This window comes from Callorhinus ursinus, unplaced genomic scaffold, assembly GCF_003265705.2.
Source record: "Callorhinus ursinus isolate GAN/ISIS: 27379988/994484 unplaced genomic scaffold, GSC_fseal_2.0 scaffold15, whole genome shotgun sequence".
In the NCBI taxonomy this organism is placed as follows: domain Eukaryota; kingdom Metazoa; phylum Chordata; class Mammalia; order Carnivora; family Otariidae; genus Callorhinus; species Callorhinus ursinus.
The window spans coordinates 6,451,547-6,470,422 of NW_027397077.1; the positions used below are offsets into that span (position 1 = coordinate 6,451,547).

The 18,876-nt window shown below is 45.1% G+C and overlaps 2 protein-coding genes across 4 annotated transcripts in view; one reads left to right on the forward strand and one right to left on the reverse strand.

Annotated features, from left to right (window-relative positions):
* RHOA (ras homolog family member A) overlaps positions 1–15,310 on the reverse strand; it is a 62,827-nt gene extending 47,517 nt beyond the window's left edge. The window contains exons 1-2 of one of the 2 annotated variants that reach the window (XM_025885565.2): positions 15,123–15,310; positions 10,340–10,417 (exon numbers count right to left, since the gene is read on the reverse strand). The gene's annotated coding sequence lies outside the window, so the exon portion shown is untranslated. The remainder of the gene's footprint in view (positions 1–10,339; positions 10,418–15,122) is intronic. The other variant, XM_025885566.2, reaches the window with a different exon arrangement.
* Positions 15,311–15,358: 48 nt separating this feature from the next.
* TCTA (T cell leukemia translocation altered) lies at positions 15,359–18,616 on the forward strand. Of its 2 annotated transcripts, none has more exons than XM_025885567.2 (3): positions 15,359–15,946; positions 16,200–16,302; positions 17,240–18,616. In XM_025885567.2, the coding sequence occupies exons 1-3, from the start codon at positions 15,724–15,726 to the stop codon at positions 17,280–17,282; spliced, it is 369 nt and encodes a 122-aa protein (XP_025741352.1). In that variant the 5' UTR covers positions 15,359–15,723; the 3' UTR covers positions 17,283–18,616. The 2 variants fall into 2 exon arrangements, with proteins under 2 accessions (XP_025741352.1, XP_025741353.1); XM_025885568.2 differs by having other exon boundaries at positions 15,434–15,946; positions 16,248–16,302.
* The last annotated feature ends 260 nt before the right edge of the window (positions 18,617–18,876 follow it).

An 18,876-nucleotide genomic window follows, 5' to 3' on the forward strand; every position in this document is an offset into this window, starting at 1 on the left:
TACTGCTTTTGTACTTTGTTAAAGTACACGTCTAAAATGAATAAAGTACATACCACTTCATTAAGTCAAAGAAAATCACTACATTGAAACTGTTTCAGAGCAGTGGGCAGAAACCTGTCCTGTCAACTCCAGGTTCACCCACCCACAGCAGCTCTGTGCCTAGCACACAGGAAACACCATTAAACACTAGGAAACTAAACTGAAAACATAAAGCCATTTATTTTCGCTGCAGACAACATAGGAGACCTCTGACAAAAAGGCTCAAACCATCTGTCCATTTGTTCATAATGCCCTCGAGCCTGGTACTGTTGTTATTTTGCCATCTTGATCAAGCAGTTGTCAAGGGTCGATGTCGTTCAAGGGCCCTTAGAGATGAAGAGCACCAGGCCTAAAGCACATAAAGGCAAGCAGAGGAGAATCCCACAAAGCCTGTAATATACGGCCAAATAAGAACAATCCCAGATTTAAATTCTTTGGGGCTGGAGAAAAGAAACACTCTCTTTCTGGCTTCCTAAGTAACACATCTTATTCACCTCAAAATGTAAATATTCTAGGGTTAACCTTAATGGATGAGCAGAATCAGGATTTGACTTTGTGCAGCCTAATTCTCCATTTACATTGCCCACAACACAATGCTTGTCTGGAGAACTGCCATACAGAGAAGAATAAACCAAGAGGTAGCTCCAGTGAGCTGCCTAGGTGTTTCAGCAATGACAATACATAGCCAGACACCCTGCATTCTGGCACAAACATCTCTATTCCTCTCAAGGTTCCACAATTAGCAAATGAAAACTCCTCAGGGTGAGGCCTGCATCTATTTAAACTTTTTTCTTTTTTAAAATTGAGGTGAAATATAAATAATATAAAGTTCACCTTTTTTTTTTTTAATATATTTTATTTATTTGACAGAGAGACAGACAGCAAGAGCAGGAACACAAGCAGGGGGAGTAGGAGAGGGAGAAGCAGGCTTCCTGCTGAGCAGAGAGCCCGATGTGGGGCTCGATCCCAGGACCCTGGGATCATGACCCGAGCCAAAGGCAGACGCTTAACGACTGAGCCACCCAGGCGCCCCTAAAGTTCACCTTTTTAAAGTGTACAGTTCAGAGATATTTAGCACATTCACAATGCTGTATAACAACCAAGTCTACCTAGTTCCAAAACATTTTTTTTTAATTTTTTTTTAAAGATTTTATTTATTTATTTGATAGAGAGAGAGAATGAGAGATAGAAAGCACGAGAGGGAAGAGGGTCAGAGAGAGAAGCAGACTCCCCGCTGAGCAGGGAGCCAGATGCGGGACTCGATCCCGGGACTCCAGGATCATGACCCGAGCTGAAGGCAGTCGCCCAACCGAGCCACCCAAGCGTCCCCAAAACATTTTCATTACCACAGAAGAAAGCTCCATACCTATTAAGCAGTCTGTCTCCAGTTCCCCCTCTCCTAGCACCTAGCAACCACCAAATTTGCTTTGTCTCTCTATAGATTTACCATTCTAGATATTTCATATAAATGAAATCATACAGCCTATGACCTTCTGTGTTTGGCTTCTTTCATTTAGCATAACACTTTTTTTTTTTTTTTTAAGATTTTACTTACTTATTTGACAGAGAGCACAAGCAGGGGGAGTGGCAGACAGGGACAGAGGAGAAGCAGGCTTCCTGCTGAGCAGAGAGCCCGATGTGGGGCTTGATCCCAGGACCCTGGGCTCATGACTTGAGCCAAAGGCATATGCTTAACCGAGTAAGCCACCCAGGCGCCCCAGCACAACACTTTTAAGGTTCATCCATTTTGTGGCAGGTATTAGTACTTCACCTTTTTAAATAGCTGAATAATATTCTATTGTATGTACATAACCACATTTATTTATCCACTCATCTGCTGGTCGACATTTGGATTGTTTCCACCTTTCAGCTATATGAATAGTGATGCTATGAACATTTATGTACAAGCATTTTGTCTGAGTACCTGTTTTCAATTCTGGGTACAGATCTAGGAATGGAACTGCTGTGTTGTATGTTAACTATATAATTATATGAGGAACTGCCAAACTATTTTCCACAGTGTATGCTATGAAATATCTTGCCATATAATCACCCAGACCTATTGTTGAGAAAGAATAAGATCCATAACAGTGTGATGTGCAATAGTACATATCTAAAAAAAGGAAAAATATGTAACATACATACACAGTATCTCTAGAAGGATACACAGGAAACAGTTACAAGGTTTTCTTTAAAGGAGGAGTTTGGGAAGCAGGGAGAAAGGCTTACTTTTCATGCCCACCCCTTTTGCACTGTTTCATATACATGCTTCATCAACCTCCTTGCTTTAAAATAATATATATTTTTAAAAAATTTTAAGGGTGCCTGGGAGGCTCAGCTGGTTAAGCATCTGCCTTCAGCTCAGGTCATGATCACAGGGTCCTGGGATCGAGTCCCACATCGGGCTCCTTGCTAGGCAGGGAGTCTGCTTCTCCCTCTGCCTGCCACGCTCACGCTTGTTCTCACTCCCTGTCAAATAAATAAATAAAATCTTAAAAATAAAAAAAAATGAAGGGGTGCCTGGGTGGCTCAGTCAGTTTAGCGTCTGCTTTCAGCTCAGGTCATGGTCCCAGGGTCCTGGTATCAGTCCCAAAGTCGCCTTCTTCTCCCTCTCTCCCCTGTGTTCTCTCTCTCTCTCAAACAATTAAAATCTTAAAAAAATAAATTTAAATTTAAAAAAAAAATTAAAAAACTTCTTAAAAAGATTTTATTTATTTGACAGAGACACAGCGAGAGAAGGAACACAAGCAGGGGGAGTGGGAGAGGGAGAAGCAGGCCTCCCACCTTGCAGGGAGCCCAATGCGGGGCTCAATCCCAGGACCCTGGGATCATGACCTGAGCCGAAGGCAGACACTTAACGACTGAGCCACTCAGGCGCCCCCCAAAATTTTTTAAGTAATCTTGGAGCACCTGGGTGGCTCAGTTGCGTGTCTGCCTTTGAATGGAGCCCCACATTGGGCTTCCTGCTCAGCAGGGAGTTGGCTTTTTCTCTCCCCCTCTCCACCACTCCTCTCTCTCCATCTCAAATAAATAAAATTAAAAAAAAAAAAAAAGTAATCTCTACACGTGGGGCTCAAGCTCTGAACCCCAAGAGGAAGAGCTGAATATTCTAATGAAGCCAGCCAGGTGCCCCAATAAAATATTCTTAAAGCCTCAAAGAAAGCAATACAATGAGAGAAGAGCACTATTCTCTGGAATAGGAAGAATATACATCTTTTTTAAAGTAAACTCTACCCTCAATGTGGGGCTTGAATTCACAACCCCAAGATCAAGAGTCACATGCTCTACCAACTGAGCCAGCCAGGCACCCTCATCTTTTGTTATAAACTTTTTTAAGATTTTATTTATCTATTTGAGAGAGAGCACAAGCAGGGGGAGGAGCAGAGGGAAAGGGACAAGCAGACTCTGTGAGCCTGGACTCGGGGCTTGACCTACATGGGACTTGACCTCACGACCTAAGATCATGACCTGAGCCAAATCCAAGAGTCAGTTGCTTAAGTGAATGAGCCACGCAGACACCCCTCCTCTTTTATTATTGCGGTAAAATATGTATAACATAAGCAGCCAACTATGGATTTCAGCTCAGGTCTTGATCTCAGGGTCGATGAGTTCAAGCCCTGTGTTAGGCCCCATGCTGGGTGTGGAACCTACTTAAAAAAGAAAACTTCGGGGCACTTGGCTGGCTCAGTCAGTGGACAACTCTTGACCTCGCAATTGTGGGTTCAAGTCCCACACAGGGTGTACAGGTTACTTAAAAATAAAATTAAGAAGTATATATTCCAAAAAAAAAAAAAAAGAAAACTTTAAAGCTTTCCAAAGAAATGCTTTGTATCTTGATTGGGTGGCAATTACACGTGTGTATGTATTTACCAACACTTGCCAACCTGTCACTTAAATACATGCATTTTACTGCGTGTAAATTTATACCTAAACAAAGGTGATTAGGAAAAAAGCAAACAAAAAAACCCTCCCAAAGTGACTCCAAGTTTGGGATCCACCAAGTTTGGGAGCTACTGTTCCCAAGCATCAGAACCCTGCTGTATTTCCCCAAGAATTACGTCTTAGGATGCTCTCTCCCCTTTCCTCCCCCCAAAAATTTCTTCCACATTGGGGCACCTTGCTGGCTCAGTCAGTAGAGCATGCAATTCTAGATCTCAGGGTTGTGATTTCAAGCCCCACGCTGGGTGCAGAGATTAAAAAAAAAAAAAAAAACCACTTAAAATAACAGTTTCTTGGGACACCTGGGTGGCTCAGTTGGTTAAATGTCTGCCTTTGGCTCAGGTCATGATCTCAGGGTCCTGGGATCGAGTCCCGCATCGGGCTCCCTGCTCTGCAGGAAAACTGCTTCTCCCTCTGCCTGCTGCTCCCCCGCTTGTGCTCTGACAAATAAAATCTTAAAAAAAAAAAAAAAAACCCACAATTTCTTCCACATTCAATTAGTGTGATTATTGGGTACTACAAACTGTAGCCTGAATAGTGAAAGTTAAAAGGCTACATGTCTGGCACTGGAGCTAAGTGCTTCTCTCTCACTGAACCCTCATAGCATTCCGATATTAACCCTATATATACACTAAGGCATTTAAAAAACAAGTGTAAGAACTAGTACTTAACTGTCAGCCTCTCTCCAGAACCCATGTTCTTACCCAAGATATTCTACTGCCTTCCTTTTCTGAACTTAAGACCTTCAAGAGATAAACAGGAGCTTCCTTCCAAGTCACTAAAAAAGTTAAAGAGACTTCATCCAGAAAAGAACTTTTCCACAAAAAATTAAATGCACTACTTCCAACAAAACTGCCAAATCATGGGGCGCCTGGGTGGCTCAGTTGTTAAGCGTCTGCCTTCAGCTTGGGTCATGATCCCGGGGTCCTGGGATCGAGCCCGGCATCGGGCTCCCTGCTCGGTGGGGGGCCTGCTTCTCCCTCTCCCCTTGCTTGTGTTCCCTCTCTCGCTGTGTCTCTCTCTGTCAAATAAATAAAATCTTAAAAAAACTGCCAAATCATATAATAAAATTATCTCGTGGCAAAAAATGCATAGCTACAGTATTAAATATCCACCTTAAATGTACTTCCTTAGGCTCTCAAAACCTAAATACCAAACAACAAAGTTACATAATAGTACACCAGAAAAGTGACATAGCATTTGCTCTATGGATTCATGAGAGAGACATCAGAGACCAACTGCTCTGCACCAGAGAGACTTGGACACAATGAGAAAAAGGTAAAAATATATATAAAAACAAAAGCAGAATTTTCAACCATATGCTTAAAGTCAAAAAACAATTTCTTAAAGTAACAGAATTAAATCTCTGTGTTTTTAAAGTAGCTAGGTGCTGGGCGCCTGGGTGGCTCAATGGGTTAAGCGATGGCTTTAGGCTCAAGCCATGATTTAGATCCTGCGATTGAGCCCCACATAGCTTCTACCTCTCCTGCTCCCCCTGCTTGTGCTCTGTCAAATAAATAAAATCTTAAAAAACAAAACAACAACAAAAAAACACATTTTCCCATACGTTTTAGAAATTTGTTTTAGGTACACCTGGCTGGCTCAGTTGGAAAAGCATGCAACTCCTGATCTCGGGGTCATAAATTTGAGCCCCATGATGGATGCAGAGATTACTTAAATAAAACTTGAAAAAAAATTGTTTTAGTGACTACGGTCAGGATGCAGCGTTAGTAAAATTGGGAAACGTAATTAATGAAAATGATAACTTCTAAAAGAATAAGCCTGAAAGATAAATGAAGTGTGCATATAGCAGGTACATGATATATAAATGCTTCTGGCTTCATGACTGAACCCTCTTAAGCCACAGTTCAACACACAAGTATACAAGAGAGTTAGCATGGGTTAGAAGTTGTCCAAGAGGGGCGCCTGGGTGGCTCAGTCGTTGGGCGTCTGCCTTCGGCTCAGGTCATGATCCCAGCATCCTGGGATCGAGCCCCGCATAGGGGTCCCTGCTCCGCGGGAAGCCTGCTTCTCCCTCTCCCACTGCCCCCTCCTTGTATTCTCTCTCACTGTCTCTGTCAAATAAATAAAATCTTAAAAAAAAAAAAAAAGTTGTCCAAGAACCCATTAAGTTTATAAAAGGTAGTCTCAGCAGAAAAAAATCTTCACCCCACCATCTACTTTTCTGCCTACCTGTTGGAGAGTGCCATCTCTGCCGCTACTATTTACTGTTGCTTAAGAGTGGAAATAAATGACACCAGAATCAAATAAAGGCGGAGTCCTTACTACAACCCAAGAATGAATCAAGATAATTTGTAATGTATATTATCTGCTGTTATCAAACTATTATTTATGTCAAGCAACATTTATAAAAATGATGGTATCTTTAAAAAAAACGATGGCAAGTGTGCCTGGGTGGCTCAGTCGTTAAGCGTCTGCCTTTGGCTCAGGTCATGATCCCAGGGTCCTGGAATCAAGTCCCACATCGGGCTCCTTGCTCCGCGGGAAGCTTGCTTCTCCCTCTCCCACTCCCCCTGCTTGTGTTCCCTCTCCGGCTGTGTCTCTCTCTGTCAAATAAATAAATAAAATATTAAAAAAAAAAAATGATGGCAAAATCCTAGGACATAAATCCCAACATACTAACTCCTACAGTTAAACAAGTGAAAGACAAGAAAATGCAGACACCAAACATGTGTTTCTCCTAATTCAGTCAGGTGGCAGTAAAGAAATTCGCATAACTTTTTGCTTCCTACCAATAAAATCCTTGTCACTCTGAAAGCAGTCACTATATAAATACAATGCACTGATAACCTGAAAGCAAAATATCCTTAAAGAATCTATCAGAATTAGAACAAGTATTTCCACTAAGGGAGAAAACTAGTATGCATTGAGCACTGTGCTATTTCATCTAAAATTCCTATAAAATGGGGTCACCCAGGTGGCTCAGTCAGTTAAGCGTCCTCTTAGCTCAGCTCAGGTCTTGATCTTAGGGTCTTGAGTTTAAGCTCTGCATTGGGCTCCACAATGGGTGTGGAGCCTACTTTTAAAAAAATTCCATAAAATTCCTATAAAATGAATGTAATCTTCATTTCATAGGTCCTGAGGCTCACAGAAATAATCTGGTTAAAGATATATATATATATATATATATATATATATATATATATATATACACACCTCTTCTATGACAGAACTTCTTTGTAATTACAGGGCCATGAGCATTTTTGGTGAAGAATCTGATAAGCATAACCTTCCTTACTTTTGGTTTTACATACAATGATGTAGAAATACACAACTGAGAAAACAACTTTGAAACGGTCTCCCCTCTTACAGGGGAGGCCATCAATCAAACTACTCTAATGCATCACTCAAAGTACTTAAAGGAGAAATTTCAAGCCTTGTAGACAACAATAGAGTACATATCCAGGGGTGCTGGGCTAGTTGTCTTCCTATGCCCAGCAGTTGCACTGAGCTAATCTTGCCATGGATCAGATTCAGGAAGCCACATCTTCCAATGTATCAGCAAAGCCTATGAGCACTCCTTACAATATACTGTGAATCCCTCCACTTCCACTGTTACCATTCTTGTCCAGGCCACTATCATCTGTCACTGGATTTAAAGAGCCTCCAACAGGGGTGGCCTGGGTGGCAAAGTCAGTTAAGCATCTGATTCTTGGTTTCAGCTCAGGTCATGATCTCAGGGTCGTGATATGGACCACCGCATCAGGCACCGCGCTCAGTACAGAGTCTGCTTGAGAGTCCCTCTCCCTCTTGCCCCACCACTGTGCGTTCCCTGAAATAAATAAATAGCTTCCAACAGATCTCCCTGCTTCCATTTTTGCCTCCCTATAGTCTATTCTCCATACATGAGCTAGAAATATAAACAAATCAGATCTCATTACTCCCATTATAAACAATTATAAAAACACTTTAATAGCTTTCCAACACAACAGGAATAAACTCTAAATTTCCAGTTCCTACAAGAGCTGGTCCCTGCCTACCTGTAAGACTTTATTTCTTTTACTCTCTCCACTTGCTCTTTAGGCTCCAGCCATTCAGGTTTTTTTTTGCTGTTCCCTAAAAAAGACAAGCCCATCTCTTACCTATCATCAGACTTCCCCACTAGAACAGTAACGACACAAGCAAGACTATTAACATTTTTGTGATTAACACCTGATGTGCTTTCTACTTTCTTGTCAATGATACTGAGAAAAGTAGCTAAGATTCAAAACCAACAGACTTTTTAGTTCCAAACCAATTGTTCGTATTTCTAGGAATAAAGATATCATAAAACAAACACCATAAAACAAATGAAAAACTTCTTGAGGGAAGGGACTTTTTTTTTTTTTTTTAACGTTGAGACTTACAGTTTATCTTCCTAAGTAAGCTCTATGCCCAAAGTGGGGTTTGAATTCATGACCCCAAGATCAAGAGTCGCATGCTCTACCAACTGAGCCAGCCAGGCACTCAGAGAGTAGGGACCTTCTTTGTTTTCTTCAGATGTGTCCCAGAATAGCATCTGACATATAGTAGCTATTCAGTAACTACTTGTTCAATGAATGAATGACAAAACTACAACCCAGCTTGGTCATTCTTCTTACCATGCCAAGGAGGAGTTCAAAGCCAACCAACCATTTTATGCCCTCACTGCCAGGTAGCCCATCTCACCAAAAAATATTCATCCTCTTCACAGGTTGCTTCTCCATACAGAGTTCCCTCAGACCCAAAGAGAACAAGGAAAGCTGATCAAAAAGTACCAGACCAAGATATTTATCATGGTATCTATTAAGATATTTCTATTTCCGGAACACCTAGGTGGCTCAGTCAGTTAAGCGTCTGCCTTTGGCTCAGGTCATGATCCCGGGGTCCTGGGATCGAGTCCCGCATCGGGCTCCTTGCTTAGCAGGGAACCTGCTTCTTCCTCTGCCCGCCGCTCCCCCCTGCTCTCTGACAAATAAAAAAATCTTTAAAAAATAAGTTAAAAAAAAAGATACTTCTATTTCCTTTATTTGTAATTAGTTTAAATATCTAAACAGCCCCTGGATGGGCTATTATACCAGCTGTTAACATTGCTCCCAACTAGGGCGCCTGGGTGGCTCAGATGGTTAAGTGTCTGCCTTCGGCTCAGGTCATGATCCCGGGGTCCTGGGATCAAGTCCCGCATCGGGCTCCCTGCTCCTTGGGAGCCTGCTTCTCCCTCTGCTTCTCTCTCTCTCTCTCTCTCTCCCCCCCCTGTCTCTCATGAATAAATAAATAAAATCTTTAAAAAAAAAAAAAAAAAAAACATTGCTCCCAACTAAAGCAGTAGGTCTCTGACCCCTCTGGTAAGAGGGAAGCTTGTCCTCTGATCTTCATTCTCTAGCTGGCTCATCTGCTATTGATAAATAGATATACCCGAAGCACAAGCTCTAGATAAACTGTATGATAACCAAACTATCAAAAAATGAAAACTTAAAAGACGAAAAACAGAAGGAGTAAGACGGGAATGGCCCAGAAGTAAAAGAGTATGTGTGTAACACAGGGAGTTCATCTCCTTAGGAAATATATCCTCATCTAAAAAAGAAACACCTTGGGAGGCCTGGGTTAAGCAATTAAGTGTGTGCCTTCAGCTCAGGTCATGATCCTAGGGTCCTGGGATCAAGTCCCTCATTGGGCTCCTTCCTCAGTGGGGAGCCTACTTCTCCCTCTGCCTGCCGCTCCCCTGCTTGTGCTCTCTCTGACCCCCTCCCCGACAAATAAATAAATAAGAAAAAAAGAAATATCTTAGGGCGCCTGGGTGGCTCAGTTGGTTGAGTGTCTGACTCCTGGTTTCGGCTCAGGTCATTGTCTTGGGGTTGTGGGATCAAAACTTGTGTCAGGGGGCACCTGAGTGGCTCAGATGGTTCGGTGTCTGCCTTCAGCTCGGGTCATGATCCCAGGGTCCTGGGATCGAGCCCCGCATCGGGCTCCCTGCTCAGCGGGGGGCCTGCTTCTCTCCCTGCTCATATTCTCTATCTCTGTGTCGCGAATGAATTAAAAAAAAAAAAAAAAAAAAAAAAAAAATTTTTTTTTCAGGCTCTGTGCTGGGCGTGGAGCCTGCTTGGGGTTTTCTCTCTCCCTTTCCCCCCCCCCCCCCATCTCAAAAAAAAAAAAAAAGAAAGATCACTTAGAAGTAAAAAAGGAAGTAAGAAGAGTACCTTATGGAGAGATAAGAAAATAAGATCAGAGAGAAAAGCTATGGAATAAGATAAAGAATTCAAGATTGGTGAAGAGAATCATTAACAGTAATGCACTCGCATTTCCCTAGAACTTAACGTTAATATATAATAATCTGTCTTCCATGGGAAAAGGGAAGTAAATGAAGAGGTTTCTATTTACATACCTTTCAAATGTGCTGCAAGACCCACGGCCTGTGTGGCAGAAGTTCTACAAGTGCCTTGAACTTCTCAGATGAAGGGCACTATAAAAATACAAAAATATCAGGAATTATGTCTATTGATTTACAAGGAAAAAAAACAAAACATAGGATGTAAACAGGCCTTGCTCAAAGTTCCGTGAAGTAATTTAGGATCCAAGAGAGGGAAAAAGTGTAGAATTTAATTTGTGATTGATACTCCACCAAATCAATCACATTTATACAAGTCCTAGCTTCCTTCAGTTAACAAAATGCTCACAAATCAACATTATCTTGTGATTATAATATTGTCCTTTTAAAAGCAAAAATCAAAAGCAAATGAATCCTAAATTATTTTTCCATTTTATTATAAAAATTTTCAAACACATAGCAAAGTTAAAAGAATCTTACAATGAACACCTCTAATCCTACCACCTAGACTACTATGAACATTTGAATAACTTGCTTTATCTAATTACACATTCTTAATATGGCATTACAGAGAAATTACAGGCTGAAAGGCAACTGTCCGAAAATCAATGGCTTCAAAAAATCAGGGTGAAGTCATTACATCAAGGAAAATAATATTTGGAAATCTTTCTGATATTTTTGTCAGAAATGATATTAGTTTACTACTGGGATGCCTGGGTGGCTCAGTTGGTTAAGCATCTGCCTTCAGCTCAGGTCATGATCCCAGCATCCTGGGACCAAGTCCCACATAAGGCCCCTTGCTCAGCAAGGAGTCTGCTTCTCCCTCTGCCTGTGCTAACAAATAGATAAATATTATATATACATATATATTAACTATTTGAAGTCAGAATGGACTCAGATCTACTCCTACTCTTGGAGAATGATTCTAGTTATTTGTTTAATATCAGATCATATCATTCTCCTGCTAACAAACATCTAACAAGGGGCGCCTGGGTGGCTCAGTCAGTTAAACATCTGCCTTAGGCTCAGGTCATGATCCTAGGGTCCTGGGATCAAGCCCTGCATCTCTTTGGGCTCTCTGCTCAGCGGGGAGCCTGCTTCTCCCTCTCCCTGCCGCCCACCCCCCCCCCCGGCTTGCGTGCTCTCGCTCTCAAATAAATAAAATCTTTAAAAATCTAAAAAAATCTAATGATTTATCATTTCAGAACAAACCCAAAGAACTTCCCATATCCTAACGGCCCTACAGGATTTGGTCCCTACCCACCTCTCTAATTTCATTTTACCTTCCACTTCTCCCTTTACTCCACTCCAAACATTTTGGTTGCTTATGTTCTTCTCTTTCCCTTCACATGAACAGTAAAACACTATTATAAACATGCATAAACATATTTACTTTATCCACCCTCTTCATTAAAAAAAAAAAAAGCTCAATTTGGGACAAACTGCAAATTGGCTGCAATGTAACAGAATATATCTCATATTTTGACATTAACTATAAAATGTTAACCAGGATCATCTGGAGGAAGCGCCAATAAATTCAGACCAACACCCAGAATGAGCAGCGTCAATGCGTATCTGATTTTCTGTCACATGACTACCATAATTATGAGTACACAAGGCCTTCACTTAATACTACAGCACCACAGATTAAAAATGAGTCATTTGAAATAGAAACACTTGAAATAGGAATTTTACAGTAATTACTAACTTTAAACTATCTTGGAAATTTTAATTTATTAATCTCGTAAGTACTTAACAGCGAGCATATCCCCAAAGAGCACATATGGTAAGACACGTTAACACATGTTTAAAATTTAGTTACGTTGGGGCGCCTGGGTGGCTCAGTCGGTTAAGCGCCTGCCTTCGGCTCAGGTCATGATCCTGGAGTCCCGGGATCGAGTCCCGCATCGGGCTCCCTGCTTGGCAGGGAGTCTGCTTCTCCCTCTGACCCTCCCCTCTCTCATGTGCTCTCTCTCTCTCTCTCTTTCTCTCAAATAAACAAACAAAATCTTTAAAGAAAAAATAAAATTTAGTTACGTTAAAGTGTAGGTGCAGGCAAACTAAGTTCCACTGGCCAGGGATAAAAGATAAACTAAGTGGTAGAGGAAGGAAAATAACTTTTAGGTACCTTTTACAAGTACAAATATATGTGATTAAAATCCAGTGATTATGTACCATTTATCACTATCACTAGTGCAACTAAACCCAAAGTGCTGTCTATAGAAGCTCAGCAAGTCCAAATTAGTTCTCTTAGAAGTTGAAATATCGGGGCACCTGGGTGGTTCAGCTGGTTAAGCATCTGCCTTCGACTCAGGTCAGGATCCCAGGTCCCGGGATCGAGCCCCGCATCGGGTTCCTTGCTTGTCAGGGAACGTGCTTCTCCCTCTCCCTCTACTGTTCCCCCTGCTTGTGCTCTCTCGCTCTATCAAATAAATAAAATCTTTAAAAAAAAAGTTGAAATATCAGTCTTTCTTCTGACAGAGTTAACATAAATCTCTCAGCTCTAGGACAACTAAGAAGTCCCAAAGTGGCAACTCCTCCTATCACTGCTTGAACTCTACTCCGTGGACAGGAAACACCTCAAGATCTACCTGTTTTCAACTCTCCTAATAAGAATCAGGACTAGGAGAACATTCCAACAAACTACCACCACACACACATATACACAGGGAATTGTTGACTTGATACGTGTTTCTCTCCATCCCACCTCCAATCAATAGGCAGAAGAGCCCTCAGTCACACGATAACATCTCAGCCTGACCTAATTATGTTGGATTTGGAACAGGGGAGTCTGGGCCTCCCTTTGGAAGAAGTTGTTTCCTCAAGAAGACCCAAACACCCAGGGACCCCTGGCCAGTGCAGTCAATTAAGTATCTGACTCTTGGTTTCGGCTCAATCATGATCTCAGGGTCGTGGGATCGTGCCCCGAGTCAGCCTGGAGCTCAGGGAGGAGTCTGCTAGGTTTCTCTCTCCTCTCTCCCTCCACCCCTTCCCACACTCACTGTCTCTAAATGGATAAATAAATCTTAAAAACAAAACACCAAACACCTAAAGCTAAAATTAAGCCAACCAGGGACCCTATATATTCATTTATATATTTCTATCAAGTGCTGCAGAACCATTCGGTTTCATGGAGAACTGAAATTTGTTTAGAAAATGAATTTTTCAGATTCTCACAACATATATAAAATCAGTAATACATAAAAGGAGAAAACACTGGAAATAAGTCCTGAATTTTACCTAACTCTAAACAAGCTGTTTTAAAGTACAAGGAGAATACCTTAAAGAGAAAACAGTTCTGGCCTGCACCTAACTAGAAAAATGACCTTAGGAAATTTACATAAGCCTCTGGGACTCAGTTTCCTCATCTGCGAATAGGGTTGGACCATATAAGTCCTGAAGATTCCTTTTGGGTCTAAAATTCTTGATCTATGAAAAAGTTGGTGGATTCCTATTCTCTTCTTCCCTCCAGTACAGATTTTTATGAGAACAGAAGCCATAACTCTAGCACTAGACTCTGACTTAAAGCAAGTTTTCTTCTATTTTGTTAGGTCCCCAAGAGCCACCACTGCTCTACAAAAGTAGATGGAACTACTCTCCAATTTATCAAAAGAGATCTTTAAGTAAATTATCCTTCACGATTAGGAATTAGTCTTGTACTTTCAGGTCACTTGCGCCCAATGCTCGAACCAGTATCTCTACCAACTTAGCCATATCTAAAGTGACAATCATGCAATGGTATATACATATTATACATATGGGTATCTGACACTAAGTGATTGAAAAATTCCCGCCACATATAACATTTTTAAGAATTTTTTTAAAGTATTTTTTTCCCCTCAGATCTGGGAGGGTGGACTATAATCCGACTGCACACCTGCAAGAAACATTTACTTCAAAGACAAACTTACAAACACAAAAAGAAGCAAACAAGTCACCAATATTGGTAAAAATTTTAAATCAGGACCATTAAAAAACACAGTGAAACCAACTCTGAGGCAAAAAGGATGCCAATTTTACACTATAAACTAAACATTGTTTTGACAAAATCGATTTGCGTGCAAACAGTGGTATTTAATAAAGACGGCTTGTTAACTGGGTTCAATCGGTAACTAAGGACAGCTGTTCAGGTGATTCCTATCAAGGTAGTAACTTAGACTAAGCAAAATTCCAAATTAATGTTCTATTTCAATGCAACACAGTTTAAATCATGAAAAAAAATGTTTTCAACTGGAAAATTCCCTTTCCAATACCCAAGAATCCTAACTCGTAAGATTTCAACACTACTTAACTTACACAACCTCCGAGAATACTGCATTTAAAAAGAAAATCTACCCAAAACATAACTGGACTTCACCCTGTATAAAACGGTGATTCATGTTTCATATTCAATGTAAAAGCCAAGATGGAGTTGTAAAGAGTTTCTTTCCCATTTCAACTCTCGACAGCCACGCGCGCTTCGCCGGGGCCGGCTGCACTGCGCGGTCGCCGGACCCGGCTCGAAGCCCCCGCCCTGCCCGGCACAGCAGTGAGAGAGGAAGAGCCGGGGACCGCGGGCGGGCGGCTTGGGCTCCACCAGGCCTGGCCGGGCGGGGGAAGGGGCGCGGGAGGCCGCGGGGCGCGCTTCCGGGGACTGCGCGGGCGGGGCCGCCGCTTTGGGGAGCGGGGAGCGGGGCCCGGGCCAGGAGGCAGGGGCAGGGGCCGGGGCCCAGGGGCAGCCGGCTGAGAGCAGCAGGTGGGGCGCGGCCGCGGCGGGGCGGCGGGCGGGCGGCCGGAAGAGTGCCGGGAGGGCGGGCGGGCCCGGGGCGCCGCAGCGCCAGGAGGGAACCCTCTCGCTCACCTCAGGCGACGACTCGCAGTCCGGCCTCTCTACGCCGAGGACGCCTGTCCGCGAGTCGCAAGCTCGGAGACGGGCGGGTGGCTGAGGAGACGGCAGCAGACTAACGAGAGAACCGACGAAGAACGGCGGGCGGCGGGCGGGGAGCGCGAGCGAGCGAGGGCGGTCGGCGGCGGGAGGGCGGGGAGCGACGTGCGCGCCCCCGTGTGCCAGCGGGCTCGAGCCAGCCCCAGTCGCGGTCCCGCGCGCGCGCGCGCACCCACAGCTCAGCCACGATTGCTCAGGAGCGCGTCCACGCCCTAAAAGCAAGGCGCTTAACCAATCACTGCAGCTGCGTGGGGCATCACGGGAACTCCGGGGCTATAAAAGACCTGGTTGCTATTTTATGCTCCTCCGCTCACTCATCCTTTAAGCAAGCAGGGTGGGGCTAGTGCGCGTGCGCGGTTTTATTTCTCCGCCCCAAACTGCCAACTCTTCGCGCAAGCGAAGTAGGCTCACGTTGCCTGGCTTACGCGTGCGCACTAATGGGCCTGGGCCCGGAAGACCAGACGCCTGCGCTGTGGGGACTACGGTGACAGCCCTCGGGGTGGGGCATGGGCCAGTCATGGCGGAGCCTTGGTCTGGGCAGTCCTTGCAGGCTCTACCGACCACGGTGCTGGGCGCGCTGGGCACCCTAGGCAGCGAGTTCCTGCGGGAGTGGGAGGCGCAGGACATGCGCGTGACCCTCTTCAAGCTGCTGCTACTGTGGTTGGTGTTAAGTCTCCTGGGCATCCAGCTGGCGTGGGGGTTCTACGGGAGCACGGTGACAGGGCTGTATCACCGCCCAGGTGAGGCTCCCCACCCCCACCGGACTGTACCATTGGGCTCCCCAGAACCCCCTAGACTACCACTGGTCCCCAGAGAACCTTATCACAACTTAACGCGGTGCCCTGGCCCATGCCAACATACCATTTCATGCCAGAAACCCCGGTCCACCCATCACATTTTAACTGTTTCCTTGGACCTCCATCAGACACTACTAGTCCCTTTAGGGCCCCCATGAGACCACCAGACAACACCACTGGGCTGATACCTGCTCAGATCCCCACCCTCAGCCTGCTGCAGCTTTGGATATGTTCCTGCCCCCAGGTCTGGGCGGCCAGAATGGATCCACACCTGATGGCTCCACGCATTTCACTTCTTGGTGAGTAAATCTGTGCCCATGGCAACCTCATGCTTGGCAGGCAGAGGACACACCTGTGCTAGGAACAGGGACAGGGGCAGGAAATTCTTAGGGCACGAGTCCACCAGTTTAGTGGCCTTTGCAGCAAGCTCCAAGGCTTGCAAGTAGAGCTCAGGCTTCAAGTGACACCAGTTTCTGAACAGCCCATCAATAGGCTGTTCAGCAACCTGTGAGGCTGGTGGTGATTTCAGAGATGAAATGGCAAGTCTCTTGGGTTCCACTGTACTGCAAGCCCCTCAATTAGGAAGGTAGGAGCCTCTGTCCTTACTGCACTGACTGGCCTCATCAGGGTCAGCCTCCTCATCTGTAAAACCAAATCACTAATCAGAGCATTTGTTCAACTAATCTCTGAGCTCCTACCATATGACGGGGCCACACTAAGTCCAGAGAACAAGGACAACCCAGGCCCTGTTTACAGGGGGAGCCAGACATTTAAAAGGGAGGGCAGCAAAAAACAAACAAAAACAGAACAAAACTAAAAAAAAAAAAATAAAAGGGAAGGGGCAGTAGAGCAGGGGGTGAGGGCAGGAAGCTGTTGAAGGACTCAGCAAGGCTATGGCCTGATCTAACTTGTCTTTGTAACTGCCTGCTTCATGGCAAGAAGATAAAGGGGTCCAATAGAGAAGGCAAGAGGCCAGTTAGGAGGCTTGCCACTGCCCAGGTCCTGGGCAACTGGGGAAAGACAGGAACACCGTGATAAGGCAAGGAACCAGGAGGAAGAACGTGTTGGCAAGAGACAGGTGGGGGACCCAGTGTGGGCCGTGGGAACTCAGTAGAGAGGTCTAGGTTGTAGTGTGGCCTTACTGAGCCCACCTCAGCTCCTAAAGGGCTAGAGAGCCAATCAGGGACTATTAGACTGCCTGTGGAATAACCTCTTTCTTCTCTCCATCACTTTTAGGGAAACAACAGCAAATGAACCTCTCAAAACCCACAGAGAATAAGGGAAGGCAGCAGAGGGATCTCCAGGGACATCACCGGGTCTGCTGGTTCCCACACGGGGTTCTGCTGCTGCTCAGACCCCAGAGACAACGGCAGGGAGGTCAGGGTTGGGGGCAGGGATTACCCCAGTGCTTGCAGGCCTGGGCTTCCACTGTGCTTGGCCTTGCCTCCATCAGCTCCAGGCATTGGGCCAGTAAAGTTTGCCTCTACCCTGATCTGGGTGCCTTAAGGAGAAGGCATGCTCCTCCCTCCTCTCTTAGGGGTCAGCTCAGAAGCCTCTGGGTTGGAGAGGCCAACAGTCCATTTTCTGCCTTGGCTTTTTCCTGTCCCTCTTCCCATCCCCCTGGGATGTGACCCCATAGAAATTTGTCCTGAGAGGAAACTTAAGGTTGACCAGCTCTGGGATTTGTAAGGGAAGCCTGTTTTCCCCTAAGCTCTAGGTTTCTTGAATTTGTTTTTGCTTTGTTGGCAGGGAGCCAGGGAATTCTGGACTGGACATGGCCTTACACTGTGTAGTTACTTAGCTGGCCCATTCAAGTGTAAGGCACGGGGGAGCTGGCACCAAACACCCACCTCCCTGGCCCATCCAGAGCTTTCCAGGTGTGAGTCAGGCTATGGAAATGGTCTTTTCCCGGATATCAACTCATTCGTACTTCTCTCTGTCCTTCTTGTTGGGAAGCCAGGTGCCTGAAAGGCTGAGCCCTGGGGGGTGGCCTTCCACCCCCACCATTTTTAAGTGCCCGTGGGGTTATACCCTGCCCCCTCACAGGGAGACACTAAGCAGTTAGTGAGGAGTTGCCCTATCCCACCACGCCCTGCAGCTTCATCACTTCCCATCTTGACCCGAAGCCACAGGAGCCTCATCCTAAGAGGCCAATGTCTCCCCACTAGCACCATCTCAGCCCCCCGAGAACTGTCAAACGGGAAGAGCCATGGGCCTGCCACCTTCACTGTGGGCCGGGGGAGCTTACAAAGGTGTGGGTGGCACATGCAGTTTCTGAAAGCAGCATACCGCTAGAACTGCCTCCCAAGGCCATACTCCTACCTGCTTCTGCTGTGCCACCAGCTACCTCAGTGTCCCGCCGCCTGCTTGCTCTATTAGAGGTCACATTTCCATCTAGCAGCCTTTGGCTGGCCACCTTGGCAGCAGAGGTGCACTGGAAGTAGGACCACACTGAACTGATGGACGTGGACTTCCTCCGGAGCTACCTTCTGGCTGGTAGGATGACAGTTTTGTAGCCCCAGCCCTGCCCATTGACACCACCCCGCAGAACCAGGGTCTCACGTTTCACCCCAGGTTCAACTGAGGATGTAGCTTATTAAACATGGAAGTGCATCAGCTGTGTGATTATTGAGATAGGACAAGGGTGTGCATGCACAGGGGAGACTGGAGAGGGAACATTGCCCCTCAGCGCCCAGAATGCAACAACTTGCAGAGGTGGAGAGGTGATACCAGCTTCCTAGAGGAGCAGTGGTGAGTGCCTGACAGGGAGGGGCACTATCATTAGTTTTTATAGACCTGCCCCTCTCAGGGGGAACCCACTCTGAGCCTGCCTCAGAGGCCAGGCAAGCAGACATTGGGCTGGCACCCCAGGA

What these genes read in the sequence shown, in the direction of transcription:
- TCTA (XM_025885567.2), top strand. Translation starts at nt 15,724, where the DNA reads ATGGCGGAGCCTTGGTCTGGGCAGTCCTTGCAGGCTCTACCGACCACG. An exon ending in AGGGCTGTATCACCGCCCAG is followed by an intron (nt 15,947 to 16,199) that starts GTGAGGCTCCCC and finishes ATACCTGCTCAG; the next exon opens with ATCCCCACCCTCAGCCTGCT. An exon ending in TCCACGCATTTCACTTCTTG is followed by an intron (nt 16,303 to 17,239) that starts GTGAGTAAATCT and finishes CATCACTTTTAG; the next exon opens with GGAAACAACAGCAAATGAAC.